The 18,733-nt window shown below is 52.4% G+C and overlaps 1 protein-coding gene across 3 annotated transcripts; it reads left to right on the forward strand.

Moving 5' to 3' along the window:
- The first annotated feature begins 4,579 nt into the window (after positions 1-4,579).
- TPX2 (TPX2 microtubule nucleation factor) lies at positions 4,580-13,435 on the forward strand. 3 transcript variants are annotated; one of them, XM_086622867.1, is made up of 17 exons: positions 4,580-4,701; positions 4,968-5,103; positions 5,285-5,398; positions 5,922-6,053; positions 6,558-6,608; positions 6,856-6,978; positions 7,409-7,542; positions 7,845-8,002; positions 8,620-8,791; positions 8,968-9,106; positions 9,636-9,852; positions 10,072-10,170; positions 10,873-11,049; positions 11,191-11,337; positions 11,858-11,969; positions 12,593-12,780; positions 13,211-13,435. In XM_086622867.1, the coding sequence occupies exons 1-17, from the start codon at positions 4,599-4,601 to the stop codon at positions 13,319-13,321; spliced, it is 2,313 nt and encodes a 770-aa protein (XP_086478993.1). In that variant the 5' UTR covers positions 4,580-4,598; the 3' UTR covers positions 13,322-13,435. The 3 variants fall into 3 exon arrangements, with proteins under 3 accessions (XP_086478993.1, XP_086478991.1, XP_086478992.1); XM_086622865.1 differs by having other exon boundaries at positions 4,968-5,093; positions 5,278-5,398; XM_086622866.1 differs by lacking the exon at positions 6,558-6,608 and having other exon boundaries at positions 4,968-5,093; positions 5,278-5,398.
- Positions 13,436-18,733: the final 5,298 nt, after the last annotated feature.

The following is an 18,733-nucleotide window of genomic DNA, read 5'->3' on the forward strand; positions in this document are numbered from 1 at the left end:
CCCGCCCTGAGTCAGGCAGCTGGGAGGAGCGGGTCTGGCGAGGGACAGCTGGCCCCGGGGGCGCGGGCAGGCTGCCTGTGCTTGCCCGCGGTGAGGGAGAGGCGGGGGCCCGCTACGTGCCTGCTCGGAGCCGCCAGCCAGACGCTCCAGCGACCACGTAAGGTACAGCCGCGGCACCGGGGCCCGGCTCCAGTGGGCCGCTGTCGCCGCTCCCGGGCCGCCTCTCCCCGCCCGGCCCTGCCCGAGGGACCCGCCTACCGGCAGCCGATTGGCCGCCTCCGCACACCACTCAAAGCGCCGTCTCACATGATTGGCGCTGCGCGCGTCGCGCTGTGCCTTGTGGGAGCTGTGGTTTGCTCCCGGCCTCGCCGCGGGGCGCTGCGCGCTCAGGAACTACGCTTCCCATCAGCCTTTGCGGACAGCACAGCTCTGCGCGGGGCGTGGTTTGCTCATCCGGGTCCTGCGCTTGCCCGGCGGCTCGCCCAATCGGCACGCACCGAGGGCGTGCCCTAGGCGTTGATTGGCTGGTTCGGACGGACGAGCTCTGTTTGAAATCCGTTAACGGCGGCGGGCGGAGGCGCCGCGCGGGGCGGCCGCGGCGCTGAGGTGAGTGGCGGCGGGCGGGGGCTTACTGGGCACCGGGCGTCCCCCTCCGGCCGCGGGGCGGTGGGGGGACGCTCTTGGCTCAGCCTCACCCTTCCCGCTTCCCCAGCAGGCGCCGTCCGGTAACGGCGGGCTGGGCCTCGGCTCTGCCCCGGGACCCGGTCGAGTCGTTCCGGCTGGGGCGGGTATAGGTGGGCTGCGGGCCCACCCCGCGCTCAACTATCGGTAAAACGGCCCCGGCCCCCGGCAGCACCGCGCGGTTGGGAAACGGAGGCGGAAAGCGGCAGGAGGGCGCGCTTGGGTGATGAGTGAGCAGCACCAGCGGGGAAGGAGAAGCTGTAGATCCGGTATTTGTGAAAAGTGTTTGCTTGGCCCTGCGCAGGGAAAAGCAGGGATGGCTGCTGATACTGGTTGCTGACATCACGCTGGAAGGGTTCGCGTAGTGGCGGGATAACTGCCTACAAGGCTGTGTCCCTAGAAAGGCAGTTTCCAGCCCCTTGTAACTGTCGGATTTACGTATTAGCCCGTAAAAAGCATCTGGGAATGCTGTCTAGATGATCATCCCTATGAAAGGGAAGGAAAGCTTTGGGCTGTAGGACAACAAAGAGGCTGCCGGACTGAATTAAGCGAGTTGCCTGCTTGGAGCAGCGTCCTGTGTTTGAACAGCAGTCGGTGTAGAGCGCCCAGCAGAAGGCACTGGGATTGCTGCAGCACATCGGCATGCAGGTTCCTTGGCCTTGGGGGAGCTTCTCTTGCTCATTCCTGATTGCCTGTCTTGGATTTTGAGGCATGTGGATCAACTAGCTTCAGGTTTGTCTGCTGATGTAACTGAAATCATCCTTTTTGTGTGTCTGGTACTTTTTTTTTCCCCTGCTTTCTGATCCTTAGGCGGTAAGATGTCGTCTCAAGTCGACCAGAGCTTATCTGATTACACAGCAAGATGGCGAGAAAGAGCAGATCTTCTGTGCGCCCTCCTTCCGTCCATCCCTTGCTGCTCTCCCAAAACCAAACTCCCCCATTCCCTCTCCTCCTGACCTCTCATTTCTCATCTTGGAACTCTGCTTCCTCAATTCTCCGAATCGTACAGCTGAGAGGGTCCCTTGCCCCGGGCAGTGGGTGCTGTTGTTGTGTTGCCTGATGACCATCAGCCTGTGCTGGCTGCTGCTCTGAAAAAAAGAGGTTTTTTGGTTCGCTGATAATTGGGCAGTGCTCCCTCATGGTGTGCCCTGTGCCGAGTTGCCCATGCTGCAGCCAGGCATGGAGGTACTCCTCCCCAGCCTCGTGCAGCTGAAATATTTTTGGCAAGAAATTACCGACGACATTGAGAAAAAGACCCTGTGATGGAATCGTGTCAGCGTTTTAAAGCTAATTTGGATTAGAGAGAGGTGTGAAGTTGTTCCGGAATACCTATTGCACTTGCCATTGGATCAGTCTTATTCTGGGATAGGAATGCTTGTTCCAATTTAGCTTAATCCTTTTTCAAAGCTAACTAATCTAAACTAGGTCAGGGCACTCTTCTGGAACGTGCCAAAGTGTAGTTACTCCAAAGAAACCTGCTGCTCAGAGGAGCCCGCAGTCCGTTCCGCTCCGGATACGGCCGTGGTGCTCCGTGCAGAAACTATGGGGCCGTGGCTGCGTAGCACGGTTAGGGCAGTGAGGAATTAGAAAGAAAATCAAGGTTTTAGTGAGGCAGTCACTTTTATCAAGGGACTTTGGGCTCTTCTTGAAAGTGAGAGGGCTGGATCTTCCTCCTTTCCTAGTGAGGGCTCCCTGGCTGGCTCGCTGTGAGCGCTGGTGTCGACATGGAAGGTGATGGATGTTGGGGAGGGCAGGGTCACGCTCGCAATCCGTGCAGGATTGCAGCGTGCCTGTAACCATGGCCAGTAGATGCACACGGTGCCTGCTAATTAGGCAACGTTCCCATTAACGAGAAGACGTTTCTGCACCTCACCTCTAGTGGGAGAGCGCCACAGTGGAGAGAGACAATCTTGCCTCCTGTCTTTAAAGACAAGATGGAGCTCATGGTGGTTCTGCCATCCAAATGACCACGGGGTGGTTCACAGTGCCACGGGGGCAGCCCGCGCTGTGCCGGGCTGGCCCATTCCGGTGGCAGAAGGCTGCAGTGGGCATGTCAGAGCGATAAATCATCGTAATGTCCCTGGCTGGGACCCTCCCGAGCCAAGCTGATGAGCGAGGTGCTCCCAGCAAGCTCCCGCGTGGGACGCAGGGATGTGGAGAGCTGCTGCCCTGAGTTCATCTGGCTGAAATGGGCCCTCTGGAGTGCAGCCAGGAGAACTGTTACCTCCCCGCTGGCTCTTTCAAGGAACTTGGTGGGTGAAGCTGTGGCATCGATGTGCTCCCTCCCTTTCCATCACTGACTATTCGCTCCCAGCCGGGAGGGAGAGGAGGAGGAGGAGGTGGGCGGTGAGGTCAGTGAGGAGGGTGCTGATGCTGTGAAAGAAGATGGACTTTACATAGGAAAAAGTTGGGAAGTGCAGCAGCGTCGCAGTGGGCACAAGTAGCTGGGAAACATGATGCCCGGTGCTCCCACTCATGGGCTGACTGGGGAGGGCGAGGGGAGAATGCAGATGACGCAGCTGGTTTTTGAAAAAGTAGCTAGTGCTGACAGAAACTTTATCTTGATTAAGAGTGGTAGGAAAACATTCGATTCCAGCCGTGTCTTGAGCTCGGTGACAGTTGGTTTTGGCTCCGACTCTCCCCATTGCCTTCTTTGGGTGCTGCCCTGGCATCTCTGGTGTGGAGCTGACCCCTCTCTGATGACGTTCTTCCCTTTAACTGTTGCAGTTCCGTGCTGGGGAGCAGGAGGCTGCTCCATGCAGCCATCCTCAGGAGGGTGGGCCGGTGACGGGGAACAGCAGTGATGCCTCCTGAACGCTGCTTTGATTTTCTCTTGGGCGTTTGCTTATTTATAGAGCATTTGGCCAGGCTGAGCCACGTGTGGTCTGCCCAGACACGTGGTTCAGGTCTGGGACTCTGTGGGTTGCGAGCACACTGCTTTAGAGTTGTTTGGCCTCCTAAAGCAAAGCTCAGGTGATTTCCTCAGGGGTGTTTTATGGCTCATCCTCGTGGGCTCTGCCTGGCAGCTGTGCGAGGTGTTGTGAAAACACCTGTGTCAAAAGATGATTTTTTTTTTTAATTTACAGTTTGAGGGTTTATAAGTCTGTCACTGGCTTTACTCCTGTTCCGTTGAGTTTAATATCACCTGCTGACACAGGGACTCCTCCTGCTGTCAGTGCTCCACTAATTAACTGCAGGGACTGTTCCTGACACGGCGGTGCTGGGTTTGTTTATAGCCTGGCCAGCATCGGGCAGTGCCATGGAACGTGGCAAGGACCCTGCACTGCCCTTCCTACTGTTTGACCAGTAACAACTCTACAGAATTGTTGTACAGAACTCTCCTCCTCCTCTGGAAATCAGTTTACTCTGTTGAAGAGCACGTTTGTGTCATTAGTTCGGGTTTGTAGCCTTTCAGAGGAAGAAAGACTGTGTTTTGCAGAGCTCTGGAGTCAGCCTCACCATCAGGCTCTTGCTTCATCAATCTGTGCCCTGGTGGGGGTTAGATCTCTGCTGGGCATGGTGAGGGAGGGCAGAGTGAATCAGTCGCTCTCTGGAAAAGCTTTGTACTTTACTTCCTTCTAAAAAATACAATTCTAGCACCTACAGGTACAAAGAAACCTTCAAAATGTTGGTTTTTTGCTGATTTCGAACACGTGAATGTGGTAAGATCTCCTTAGCTTTGCCAATGAGCAGTAGAATCAAAAACTGCATCGCTGTGAGGTGTTGTGCCCAAAGGTGGGAGTTACGAGACACCAAAACGTACCAGAGGCTGCCCCGGTGTGTCTCTAGAAACCGCGCAGAGGAGGGGAGGTGGAGGATGATGAGGTGAAACCTCGTTGGGGTTTGGTGTCGCAGGTCACCTGTTGTCTGCAGGACTGCAGCCGTGCAAGCGGAGGGCTCGCGGGGCGGAGGTGAAGATGTCTCGCCCGGAATCTCGCTATTCCTTCGATGTCCCCAACCCTTGCATCAACTTTGCGACTCTTAGCGACGACGACGTGCACAATGCAGACTCCTGGTTTGGTAAGTTGCTTCCAGCTCCTTGATTTTTCTCTTTGGCTGAGGGCTCGGCGTGATGCTGGTGTTGGGCTGGTTTCTGTGCCAGTGGATTAGTCATGTTAACTGCATCATTCAGCAGGCATGGGGTTTTTGTTGGTTTGGTTTTATATTTAAACTTTGATTGTCATCTGTAACTTGACAGGTTACTTTGTTAACGTTGTAATGAGATTCTGGGGTATTGTCTAAAATTCCCAACGTAGTATATACTGAAAGTCTCTTTTTCCTCACAGACCAAAAAGCCAATCTGGAGAACGTGCCTCCTGCAGCAAACCTGGCAAAGGTCTCACAGAACAGCCCTGCTTTTTCAAAGCCCGATATTATTCTGTCTTCCGTGACATCACAAGGAATAACAACGAGTAAGCTGGCGTGGTACTGGGGGGAGAGAAGAAATTTTACCTGCTTTTCCCTGGCAAAACGAAAAGGCCTCTGCCTGGCTTTTGTGGAAACATCTTCATGTATTGCTGTCTCGTGAGGTCTCATGTGTTTTCCCTCCAGCATTTCTCTGTGCCTGTGTGTGAGTTGGTGTTTCACTGTTCTCAGGTGAGAGCCATGGTGAAGAGGATGGTGAAGCAGAATGTGTGCAGGCCACTGCGGTTCCTCAGAACATTGTGGGATCCCTGACAAGCTGGAGAGCTGCTGCTCCTGCAGAGGCCTCTCAAAGGTGAAGTGTTGTGTTCGGTTTGCATGAAGATTGATGATGGTGTAACTCAGGATCTGCAGTTCTGTTCTTGGGTCATCCTGTGGGTCTGAAGCTCTCCAGCACAGAGATCGTGTACCGGGACAGCTGATCTGCTTGCTGAGCTGGAGGGACGGTCTCGAGGGGTGGAAATGTAATGCAGTGTCTCACATACTTGTCAAATGAGACTCGGGAGCACTAGGAGCTTCTGGAATGTGAGGATATCTGAAACCGAAGGGGCATATAAAGTTTCTTTGTTTATATCTGCCTCAGTTGGGCAGAACTCGTTCTTGATACGAGTGCAGGAGGCTCTATATGCTCATATATGCTGAAAAATATAAAGTTTATAGATTGTGAAGTAATTCGTGCTGCATTCAGATTGTTGTGTTGAACACACGGTTTGCACAGGGAGCAGGTAGGACTTTAGTGCTCTGATTTAGTGTTGTACAGATCGTGTGTCTTCTCAGACTCGTGGGAAAACTCACGTGCAGTTTCTGTTCTGTTCTAGAGCGGGTAGGAGACAGGCTGCGAAGCAGAGAAAAACCCAGCCACGCAAACAGCCGGCTCGAGTCAAAGCCGAGAGGAATGCCGATGCCTTGGCTGATAAGGAAGATGTTCCACCCCTGAAAAAAATAAGAATGTACGTTATCAAAGCCCTCCTCTTTGGGGCTGGGAAGGGGGATGCAATTATTTCTTTGGAAAGGATTTCCACTTGGCTGAGAGGGTTCTCCCAGGAAGGTTAGGAGGAGGTGAACGAAACCTGATTCCTGATGCTGGTTTCATAAACAAGAAGAAATGGCTGTAGGGCCTGAAGGGAACACTCTGGAGGTGGAGATGTGAATGAAATGATCTTGGGTTTCTTAAGCTTCTTATTCCATACTTGGTGTCTGTCAGCTAGCTTTAGATTTGGCTTAACTTGTCCGTCAGGAAGTCAGCAGGCTGTCGTAAGCTATGGCCGAGTCACAGCTAAAATGTTTCTCAAATTAGCTTAACCACTAAGATACCCTATAGTGATAAGCTTGAGGATGGGAAATCAAAGTGTGATCTTCCAAGCACTGCTGTAGGTAGGTGAACTACAGGACACCTACCTCCTCAAGAGAAGCCTAAGTCCCAAAAACTCAGTCATTCACCTTCCCTTCTGCAGCCTTAGAGTGCCAGGGAAAGCTAGACGATCTCTGCCCGGGCCCGTGGCGAGGTAAGGCCGGTCCGGCGTGCCGCAGAGCTCACCAGGTGTTGGGATGTTGTGTAGTGGTGGGTTTCTGGTGTAGTGGAGGGTGTCCCTGCCCATGGCAGGGGGTTTGGAACTAGGTGATCTTTGAGGTCCCTTCCAACCCAAACCATTCCATGATTCTGTGTTGTGCACGGTGGTGAGAGCTGCAGGTGGTCTTTGACGTAGAGCACGGTTAATTGGAGTGGTGTGCTATAATGGTGTGTCACTTTAGTTCTAGCAGCAGGGAGAAGCTGACAGAAGTATCCACGAAGAGAGAGCCCCTGCAGAATCCTGACCTCTCCCCAGGGAGAGGGAGAAGCAAACTGACCATGCCCTCCACGCCAACAATGTTGAAGTAAGTAGCTTCCCAATGACTTGTCTTTGCTGATCACAGCTGATTTCGGTGACAGCCCTGTCGAGAGTATTTTCAGTTTCAACTTGGTGTGTGATGGTGTTGTGTTTAGCAAACACCAGATGAAGATAACATCAGGGTGAAATGTACTTTGCCACCCGAACCTGTGCAAAGGAAAGCTTTTGCTTTTAATTTGAGGAAAAATTTGTTCTTTCTAACGGGTGAAGCGTGCACACAGCGAAGGTGTGTGTAGGATAGCAGTTAGCTGCAAGCTTTCTTGAGCAAACAAAATCCAAACAGATCTCCTGGAAACAGTGTGCTTTTATAATGAATGATGCTTCTGCAGCAAAGTCAGAGATAAGCATGTTCCTTTGCACTAACGTCGTGCCCTGAAGCGGGAAGGCAGACCTCAGTCTTGAACGTGCTTCTGCAGGAGGACCAATCTTTCTGGCAAGGTGAAGAGTACAGAGGAGCAGGAGCTGGAAAAGATGCAGCAGTTGCAGCGGGAGGTTATGGAGCTGCGGAAGAAGAACGAGGAGTCTCTGAAAGCAGCCATTGCTGGAGCAGGTGGGCTCTGGCTGAATTGCAAATGGAAGTTGTGCTGGGCTCGTCTGGAGGGTGCTGCGTAGAGGTGTACGAGTACCTTTGAAAACAAACACACTGGATGTTTTAATAATTATTAGGATTAGGTGCCTTTTAATGTAGATCAGCCCCTAAACTGCCTGGAAACAGGATTATCTAGTTTTTGTCATGTTTTGAAAGGTTATAGATGAATTATCCAAAAGTTGTTTGAGTTATCGAAAAGTAATAACCTTCCTCCAACCCCCACCCAAAAAGGCTTCCAGACCTTAAATGCTCTTTTTCTTTAGGACAACCTGTGAAGAGACCTGTTGGTCAAGTAACAAAGCCAATTGACTTCCACTTCTGCACGGAGAATAGAATTAAACAACATGTGGAAAGCCAGCCTGGGAACGAGTACAAGGAACTGGACTTTGCAGCGGTCCTGAGAAAGCATCCTCCTTCTCCGGTGAGAACCAGAATGTTGCCAGCAGTCAGCTGACTGATCCTTGACATCACCTTCGTTGTGCTTTTGCAACACATGCTGCTGTTCACCCGCCAAGAGGGTTACTGTAGGAGAGGCAAGCGTTGTGCCAACGTAACTGTCGGCTCACTGCGTGTCTGCATCGCCACAGGACTTTTGAAAAGGGCCCTTTAGTGTCGTATCTTCTGGTCATTACGCTTCATGCTTTCATCTTCCACTTCATACTGAGTGGCACTGGCACAGGTTGCCCAGAGAAGCTGTGGCTGCCCCATCCCTGGCAGTGTTCAAGGCCAGGTTGGATGAGGCTTTGAGCAACTTGGTGTAGCGGAGGGTGTCCCTGCCCATGGCAGGGAGGTTGGAACTGGATGGTCTTTGAGGTCCCTTCCAACCCAAACCAGTCTGTGATTCTATGCTGTGATACAGTTCCCCATATGACTAGCTTGTGTGTGTTCAGACAATTAAGACTGGTGTCTAGTGTTAAGTGTCATCTTCTTTTTGATAAGGGGAAGGGACAGATACTGTGAATCAGCGGAGAAAGGAACTGTCATCAAACCATCCTACTGTTCAAAACAGCCATAATGACTGTAGTTTTTTGTCTCCAGGTGCGAATGCCAAAGGGACCCACTATCCCCAAACCTTTCAATCTGTCCCAGGGAAACAAAAGAAAACTCGAAGAAACCACGTCAGAATACGTGTCCCTTGCGGAGCAGGTAGAAGCGTTCCAAAAACGCACACCCTCTCGTTACCATCTGAGGAGCAGGAAATCTGATGAAGGTGAGCAGGAAATCTGATGAAGGTGAGCTGTCGTGGCTATGTCCAGCCAGGAGGCTCTCCACGGGGATGGTGGCAGAGCCAGAAAGATGCTTTGACTACTCTACTGAGCAAACAGTCTGTGTCTGTCTCAGGGCTTGCCATTAACTACTTGATTTGTCTCTGATTTGAATTTGCAGGTCCAGTTCCAGCAAAGTCGGCGAAGGTTCGGCTCACAAACCCCAAAACGCCGGTGCTTCTCACAAAGCAGCGCTTCAGACCTGCTGCCTGCAAAACTACAGCAGAGTTAGAAGCAGAGGAAATAGAGAAAATTCAACAGTAAGTACAGGCTTACTCCAGTCCTCCCAGAGAGAGTTGTGCCACATTGGAAATATCTTTCAGATGCCAAAATGTCACTAATCAGGAACACCCTTTTTGCGTAAAAGAATGAGTAGCATAAAAACATGGATATTCTTTTAGCTTGTGCATAATCCTGTGGCTCTGATTGCAACGATGTGAAAAGCTGCCAATTCGTTTCAAAGGAGATGTTCTTAGGAGAGCTGATTTTGGGTTGAGTACGTTTCATTTTTGGTTGAGCAGTACAGCCTGCGTGCACTTCAAAAGTCTCCTGTAGACCGAGCCTTGGATTTCCAGGAAAGCAATCCATAAGGTTTTCCTTAACATCTTGCTGTTTCAAAACCAAAGGAGGAGTTGCTAACCAGAGCTGTGCACCATGTAACGTGTGTGTGTGGCACAACTGCTCTGTGCCCGACCATTGCTCTCTCGTGCTGTGAGAGAAGCCATTTGCTAGAAGCTGCATCTTGCCATGTACACCATGTCGGTGACTGTCTCTGTCTTCCCTTTGTAGGTACAAATTCAAAGCACGAGAACTGAATCACAAAATCTTTGAGGGTGGACCACTCCTGCCCAAGAAACCCCCTGTGAAGGAACTCACACAACCCATTGGGTTTGAGCTGGAAATTGAAAAAAGGATTCAGGAGCGTGAGAGTAAGAAGCAGCAGGAGGAAGAGCACTTTGAGTTCCACTCCAGGCCATGTCCAACAAAAATCCTGGAGGATGTTGTGGTAAGAAGTTTATTAATACCCAGACCTGGGAATTAGTACTGAAGTGGCAATTAGCTTCAAAATGTCTGTATGGAATGATATAGTCCATAATCTTCAGTAAACCCTGTTGTTGGGTAAGAACCGCAACGGATACATACTGTGCTGCGTCGGGTTGTTTCTCTGTAGTGCTTTTCCTTGGCACTTAGGCTTGGGTAACGCCTTACTGGCTCTTCTGAACAGGGTGTTCCAGAGAAGAAGGTGCTTCCTGTTACGGTCCCCAAGTCTCCGGTCTTCACCTTGAAAAGCAGAACCCGAATGCCTGGCAGAGATGAAGAAAAGGTGACTGTTGTGAACGGGCTGTAGTCGAGCCTTCTGGCCCCACCATGGTGACTGCCTTGGCCAGCCTGCCACACCTCTGCCAGCTGAGCGTGGCGGTCTGGTTCGGTTAGCCCCTTCCCTCCCGTTGGGCAGTTCCTCCAGCAGTCGTCTTTCTCCGTGCCGCTCCCTTCGAACGGTCTAGTTGCTGCTACTCATTTGACAGAAACTGAATTATTGCACAGAATTAAATAACTTTGTTTAAACATGAGGGCACTGACTAGGCTTTCAGAGGTGTTCCTGCTATGGAGGAGGAAAGTAAACTGCTTGGACTTGTAAAGGGCATTGCTCTTTCCTGTTCTGTTACTGCACGTGGGCTGTCTTCTCCCCCCAGTCACTCCAGATCCGTGGAGATGGGGAGCAGGATTCAGAATGCATCATGATCTTCTTGTCCCTCTTGTGCAGAGGGTGCTAATTACAGTCTAATTTAGATGAGTACTAGAGCTGGTAGTGGTTTGGAAAGAGGAGGAACTTGACTGTGGCTCAGGATGCCTGTAAACTGGTACTTTTTGGATTAGTAATTTTTGCAATGCCTGGAGTGTTTGCTTGATGCCGTTGTGACCCCGTTAAAGGAACTCTGGTATTCATGGCTTTGTTTGGCAGGAGTTGTAGTCTTTCTACAAAAATCTGGTGCTGTGTCAGGTCCTAACACTAATATCCCTTTAGGAAAAAGAGGTAGTCCCCGTGATCAAAGCTCACCCTATGCCCCATTATGGAGTGCCCTTCAAACCTAAGATGCCAGAGCAGAGGCATGTGGAAGTTTGCCCCTTCTCTTTCGATGCCCGTGACAAAGAGCGGCAAATACAAAAAGAGAAAAAGATAGAAGAATTGCAGAAGGAAGAGGTAAGAGCTGAAAGCTACCTTGGATTCTGCTCCTGAAGTAAAAAGGATGTGGCAGGACTGGCTGCTTGCTGTTCTTCCAGACTTCCAAAGCTTCCTGCCTTTGAGGAAAGGGCAGGAAATATTTCAGGTTGTTTCTTTCAGATGCCGAAGTTCAAAGCGCTGCCTCTGCCTTACTTTGACCACGTTAATCTGCCGGAAAAGAAGGTCAAATCCCCAACTCAGCCCGAACCCTTCCATCTGCAGATCGACGAACGGGGAGCTGCCAAGCTGCAGAGCTGGAAACAGCAGGTAGGATGGAAAAGGTAACGGGGATGGGCAGGCTTAAAGCAGCTAGTGGGGTTGTGATTGACTTCCGAAAGTGTCCTGCTGGAGTTGAATCAGGATGTGAGTTTGAGCAAGGAATTATTCCGTCCTTGGCGTGTGACTCGTGCTGTGGGTTGAGGATTGGTGGCTTTCTTTTTGTCCTTTATGGCTAGTGATGGGACTGACCACAACTGCATCAATGGCTGTTGGGTCCCTTTGCTGACCACCTCTGTGCTTGGGGATTTATTGACACGTAAATGATATACTGCTTTTCTCGTGTGGGATCTGCAGTGGACACCTGAAACTTTCCTCAGCCCGTTTTTGGCAAAAATAACTGGCAGGCAACAAGTGACACAACTTTTTGGCTTTGATATGATTTTCTAAGCAAATAACTTGATCTCAAGTCAAACAGGCTTTTCCAGTGTTGGGAATGCTGAAGTCTGGGGGGGTGGAGAGGTGGTCTTTTCGTGATGCCTGGCGCTTGATGGGCTCTCTTCTCTTGCAGCTTAAAGAAGACTTGAAGAGGCAGAAAGAGGCGGCGTGTTTTAAAGCTCGTCCCAACACAGTGGTGTATCAGGAGCCTTTTGTGCCCAAAAAGGAAAACAAGCTCTTATCAGGTAGAGGTACAACTGGTTGCTACACAGGCTTGGCTGATAACTCTGTGCAATTAAATGATGTTTAGACTGGCTGCTGCCCCTTCTTTATCAGCACAGCCAATAGTGCCTTGCACTTAATCAACTAATTCCCTAACAGCTCGTGTGCCCGGGGAGGGAGGGAGCTTCCTCTCCACTGCCCCCCTGTCCTGCGCTAACGTGGCAGCTGTATTTAGCAGCCATGCCACAATTGGCAGATGATTGATGTGTGCCAGCTTGGGATGAGGGTAACGAGTGTGCAAGGAGCTCCCTGTAGAGACAGCTGGCATTTCTGCAGCAGCTGTCAGTCTTTTCCTCCTGTATCTAACGAGATGAAGGCATCTACAGCTTAGGGTAGACTAAGCCTCGTAGGGTATAGAACCAGCCAAAACCTTGTTTGTACTAACAGTTGTGTGCTTGCTCCCTCCTGTGAGGATGCCCGTGGTGGGGTAACATCTGCTGCTTGCCTTTAGGAGTAAGGTTTTCTCTTTTTCTGAAGCCTGGAGGTGTCTACTAACTACCCTTGCAAGGGGAAGTGCTCCAGAGGGAGGCTCCGCTTTACCTGGCTGTCTTTGCACCAATGTTGTCTCCTCTATTTCTAAACTTAGAGAGCCTTTCTGGTTCTGTAGTTCCTGAAAGCTTTGAGCTGGCAACGGAAAAAAGAGCGAAAGAGCGGCAAGAATTTGAAAAGCGACTGGCAGATCTAGAAGCCAGGAAGGAAAGGCATCAAGAGCGGATCAGACAGCAGCAAGAGGAGCGTGAAAAGGAAGAAGTTGCCAAGCTAAGGCAAGAACTGGTAAGTGAGCTATTTCTGAGCAAGGGCTGTAAAGTATAACCCAAAGGGATGTGTGAATATACCCAAGGAGCTAATGTCAATGTCGAGCTGCATTAAGACTGTCTTTTCAAGTTTCCTTGTTGCAAACTGACTCCTCGTTAACTTTACAGCTGGTCTTTAAAAAAAAAAAAAGTAAAGCAGCTCTGTTGAGGTGGCTGATTTTTGGAGCTATACACACGTGGTCCCTGGAGCAGAATGAACTTTGTAAATCCCACAGCCCCAAAACATGCCTCGCCTGCTCCTGGTGGCTCATCCCAGTGCCCTGGGCAGCGTGGTAGACTTGTAGACAGACATGGGCCTTCATCCCACTGATGGCTCACTGGAGTTTCAACTTCGTAACTGCAACAGTTTGCTTCATTTTGTCCTTGATTTTTATTTTTTTTTTTAACAGGTTCACAAGGCAAACCCAATACGCAAATACCGCAGCGTAGAAGTGAAGCCCAGTGATCAGCCACTGACTATGCCGAAGTCTCCCAACTTCTCAGATAGGTTCCGGTGCTGATATGCCTCCACGTGACAGTAGGAGGGAGATGCCATCCCTCTCCACTCTCTTGATACACAGAGAGGGAACCGTTGTTTTTATGTGACTGCTCGGTCTCAGCTCCTACGCTTGGTTCCGTTATTGTTATGTTGAGTAGTTTAACTCCACCTGAGGCAGGTGGCTGAGGCACAGTGTACAGGCCGTGCCGTACCGTCTCCATGGCCTTGCTTCATATCTAGACATCTTGTTCTCTAAAGACTAAACCAGGTTTTGATATTGTATACAAATATTGTGTACCTGAACTAAATAAAAATTCCTAATCTGATCGCCGCCTCTTCCTAGCGGGCCGAATCCCTCTCCTGCAGAAGAGTTTTTGGTAAAGGGCAGTTGGTGAACGTACAAGAACGTGCACATCTGGAAGAGCTGGCTTGTCTTTGTACACCCAAGTATTGGTTTCAAGTCTGTTTCTTAAGCTTTTAGTCTCTTAAGCTTGAATTGTGTTAAGTAACGTGGCTTCTGCAAGCCAGCGTAGGGCAGGTCTGACCTTTCTTGCTGATGTTTAGGCTAATATCAATCTTGCCCACATTTAAAGTCGCTCTGTGTGTGTGTGAGAGCATTAAACCTTCTGCTCTTTCATAGCTGAAGTCATTCTATTTGGGGAGCCACTTAACTGGCAAATGACTTGCTGGAAGCTGCCCCCTGGCTCCTGCCGCACGGTTCTCTTGGCTGAAGATGCTCCATCCCTCAGCCTGCCTCGCACAGTTGGAGCTAAATATAGACCAAACGCTCCAAGGTGCTGGAGGACAGAACTTCCAGCCTTGTAAAGAGGTGATCAACGTGAGATCAAAACGTTCTAAGAATGATTTCTTACCTTGTAAGACTGTTTTAGGCCATTCCTTGGACTTGTCTTTAACAAGAAAGCTCCAGCAGGCTGTGTGAGGGCAAGGAGGAGCTGGGGGCACAGCTACTCCAAGCGATGCTCTCGGGCACCACTGCTGCCCGCTGCCATGGCTGTGGTGCCATTACCTGTTCCGCTAACAGGCGGTTGTGTGAAAAGGGATGCATGAAAAAAGGCTGGTGTGGCAGCTCAGTGGAGCTGTGCTCCTTGGCACAAAGAGCAGGAGCAAGCCCCTAGTTCAGCCTTGGAAATGCAGAAAGCTCGTTGGGCTGGCTTGGCTGCTCGTGGCTGTAACAACATGGAGGCTTTGCCTCCCCTGTGTTTGTGGGTCTCATTACTTGCTAGAACCAGTGTAAACTGGGCTGCTCGCCACTGTTATGGTGCTGAACAGAGGAAAATATGGGAAACTTGGAATTAATGTGTCTGGGTAGGACAACTGTTTCTTGTTGGGGGTTATGGCAAGCATTTGCTTTCGTTTCCTCTGAATTTGGGTACCATTGGAGAAATGTTCTTAAGAGTGTGTGGCCTTTTACCGGGATTTTCGTCTGGGGGGAGGGAAGAGGGAGGTCAAACTTGTTCGGTGTCAGACTCCGGCCGAGGGGTACTGCCTCGTTATCCCTCCCGAAGTGTATCAAGCAGTTGCTGCTGGTTTACTTCTAATCTGAGACGTGACAGAGGCAGAAAGTCCTCAGAGAGCTAAATTCCAAGACAAACACTCGTTGTACCTGAGGACGATGTTTCTGCAGGAATTCTCCGAAAAAGTGCGATGCTCGAGGGACATCGTTGCAGAGCAGCAGCTGCGGTGGGCAAGTGCCCTGTGCGGCTGCGCTTCAGAGAGCACCAGCCTCAAACTTCTGCTCTGCTTGGGCTGAAAGGGTGGAAAAGCCACTGAAACACGAGGATCATTCCGATAAAAATGAAGGTACGGTGCAGTTAATAACTGAGGAACTGGAGAACAAGGTATTTTGGGGAAGCGTCTTGGTGCTGAAGGAGGAACGACCCTGCGGCAGCACGGCCTCTTCAGAACGCTGAGCTGAGAGGCACGGCTGCTTTTCTCCAAAGTTTTGGCTTTTCCTTCCGTTCTCTTGAGGCTCTTTACATGGCAGTGGCAGAGCTGGGCCCCACGGGCTGACCTGGTCATCCAGGATGCCCTGGGCAGCGTTTTGCCAACAGTCCCGTGTCGCTGAGCTGAGGGTGGCGGGGGATCGTCAACAGCAACAGCCCGGCTGGAAAAGCTGCTTGTGCCAGGGACCCTGACAGCTCTGCTCATGTGAGCTTTCCGGAACGACCGGAGCAAGAGGAACTTGTAATCATCCTCTTCCTCTGCGTGGATCTGCCCAAAGGTGTGCAGATGCACCCTTGGTCTGCCTTAACCTTATTTCTGTCTTGGAGCAGCTGGACAGGGACGTCGCAGGACCTCGAGTGCGCAGTCAAGGAAACTCCTGCTGCAGCCTCGAGTGCCAGCGCCGCTGGAACGGGCAGCGTGTGGGCAGCAGGAGCAGCAAATATTTCTGGTGAGTCAGAGGAAAGCCTGACTGGGGATGAGCTGGGGAAGAACGGAAAGGCGAACAAGATAACGGCTGCTGCGCTGGAGCGGACGCTGATCCCTGAAGGATGGAGCAACTGGATTTCTGAGACAGCCTCACGTGGCCTCTGCTACCTGTGGAAGGGTTTGTGTGCCTGGCAGCTCGTTGGGTTTTTTTCCTAACGGTATCATTTGGCCTAATAAAAGGTAATGCCTCTTCCCGCAAACACCGTCTCCTGCATTCCTCATACGCTGGCAACTTCGTGGAAGGGAGCCTGGAGCTGCCGTGCCCTGCGAGGGCATCGGGCGCTGGGCTGAGACCTCGGGAGGTGGCCAGTGGGTTCCCCAGGGTGGTGGGGGCTCGGTGTAACCTGCCCTCTTCACTGGGGGGAAAGCAGTGACATGGTGGAAAAACCGCTCTGGTGTAGAAAGATGCGGAAAAGATGAGAGTCCCGGAGGAGCTGGATGGTGGTTCAGCTGGGAAAGAGTGGCAGGTGATTTTCCCAGTCCCAGTAGAGAAGTGGGAGAATAATGAAGTCAGGAGACTGGGATTTAACCGAGTGCTGTCTCAGAATCCCAGAATTCCTCTAGAATCGGGGTGGGTTGACAAACTGATGTAAAAATCTCTATTCTTGCTGTGTGGATTTTGCAAAAAAAAAGTTCTCATATTCCAGAACTCAAAACTCATCAACTTTATCAATGTGCTGTGGGAGAAAGTGGGGCTGGAAGCTCTTCTGATGATGGGGAAAAATCCCAACATCACCTTGATGGGACCTGCCGTGACATGAGTGCAGCTCACCCGGGACAGTCCTGGGCACCCATGGAAGCAGTTGAGCTGGTGCCCACGTGCCCGCGTCGCTCTGTGCCGGGACAGGGGGACGGTGGCTTGTGTTACAGGGGCACGGCCGGGACCCAGGTGGGGGTGGTGTTCTCGCCCGCTCTGCCGCTCGATTTAGACGGGGTGTAGGGTTTCCTGGAGGACGGGCAGGGCCCGGGAAAAGCGTAAAGGTTAAAGTGTGCTGCCGCAGTTGTGGCAGCCGCGTCGCCAGGGAACCGCGTGCTTGATGCCCTGCCAGGTGTCCCCAGGACAGGCTGTTTTCCAGCTGCAGCCAATGTGGGCTCCGGCTTCAGTTCCTGAATGGGGAAGGAAAAACCTCACAGCCTGAGAAAGCCGGGTGGTGGGTGGTTTGTGTGTGTGCTCTGCGGAGGCCCAGAGCGCCGCGCTGCTCCTTGGCATGCGGGATTTTGGGCCAAGGCATCCGAAATCCTGCTGCGCAGCAGCCGTCGCCCTTCCGTGCTACAAACCTCTCTTGCGAGGAGGCTGGTTTCAGTTTATTTCCCTTTGCCCACCAACGAATTTTGTCTGGAGCTAGTGCCATGCCACGGCACGCTCATCCTTCACGCACACCGCCTTTGGAGAACCCTTCCCAGTCTTCCCAGCACTGCGGTGCCCGCTCCCACGGCTTTGCTTCCCCACCTTGTTCCGAGGCTTCGTGCCTGGACACCAACCCCGTCCCGCATGTGAGATGGCAGGCACCTGGGGAAGGCTGGAGAGCTCCCAGGCAGGCGGTCCTGCTCTCCTTGGAGGATTTTATCCCAACTTTCACTGCACCAACTGTTCCAAGGGGGCCGTGGGGCATCACTGCGGCATGCAGGCTCCTGCTCCCCTGCTTGGTGAGCAGATGGGCTCCTTCCACCCAGGGCTTGCCGGGAGAGTGCGGACCGAAAGCTGGTGGAGCCATGGCACCACGGGCGTCAAGTGACACTGGTGGTCTCCAGGTGCCCGGCAGCCCTCAGCCAGAGGAGGGGAGAGGCAATTCCAAACTGTACGTTGATGATGACAGTCGGTGGGCAGAGTCCTGCTGCCCCAGGTACAATATCTTGCCAGTTATTCCTGCTGGTGCACCCTGTGGAGGCTGAGCTGGGGGACTCCTGCTCTCCACGGAGCGGTGGCTGTGCCAGGAAAGGGCAGCGTGGGTGCCACGGTCCCTGAGAGTGCGTACACGACTGCCAGGCACTGCTGGATGGAGCTGCACACCCGCTCCTGCTCCATCCCTCTTAGTTCTCAGCATCTCCCAGGTCCTGCCACTGGTCTCGGGGAGAGGGAAGCTCTCCAGACTCACTGAAGCCCTGAGTCTGAGCTGTGAGGGTGGAGTGGGAGAGCCTGGTGCCCGCTCAGGACCCCCTACCTGTGTCCTGTCAAGCAACGGTTGCTCTTCCGGTGAGGTGGTGGTGGGTGCCTGAGATGCTTCTGCTCCTGTGCCACTGCTGGGGGCCACTGGTTTTGCTGTCAGGACTAGCTGGGCTCTGGAGGACGGAGCTCTGGGTTTGAGCTCCGCTTTCTCCTTAGCTTAAACCTCACCTGCACCCCAGGGCTGTGAGCTGCTGCCGAAGCCCGCAGCAGCAGAGGAAGAAGAGGAGGTGTGAAGGCTCCCTGTGCCTCTGCTGTGACCAGGGTGAGCCACGGCAGCACCAGCTCCTTCCCTTTGCCCTCCAGCCACCATCCGAGGCCGGAGCAGCATCTCTCCCAGCTTGTACTGGCCTTGGGCTTGGGCTGGCTGGGGGGCTTGGAGGAACCTTTTCTGTTCTGCAGCAGCAAGAACGACCTTGGACCCATCTGCCCCGATGGCTGGTTACTCCAGCATGATGCTCAGGGCCTTTGTGCCCAGCAGCTGCCCACGGCCAGGGCGGGGAGGTGGCCGTGGCCCTGTCCCAGCTCGTTATGCTCTCGATGCCACGTGTGACCCACAGCTCCCTGGGCAAAGCCTGACCCCAGCCCATGGCACACAGGGAGCTGGCGGCTCGCTGGGAGCTGGCATTTGATGACATGGAGCAGTGCTGTCCCTTCCTCTGCTGGGATGGTGTGGTGTCCCCTGGGGAGGTGAGTGCCACTCCTGGGCCACCACTGCTGCCTGTGCCAGTGGCCCCAGCTCAGCTCGGCCGTGCCCAAGTGCCATGCGGGAGCAGCCGGGCTCGGCGTCTGGCAGGACCTGAGCCCCACGTGGCCGCA

Source organism: Tauraco erythrolophus, chromosome 18, assembly GCF_009769465.1.
Source record: "Tauraco erythrolophus isolate bTauEry1 chromosome 18, bTauEry1.pri, whole genome shotgun sequence".
Lineage (NCBI taxonomy): Eukaryota > Metazoa > Chordata > Aves > Musophagiformes > Musophagidae > Tauraco > Tauraco erythrolophus.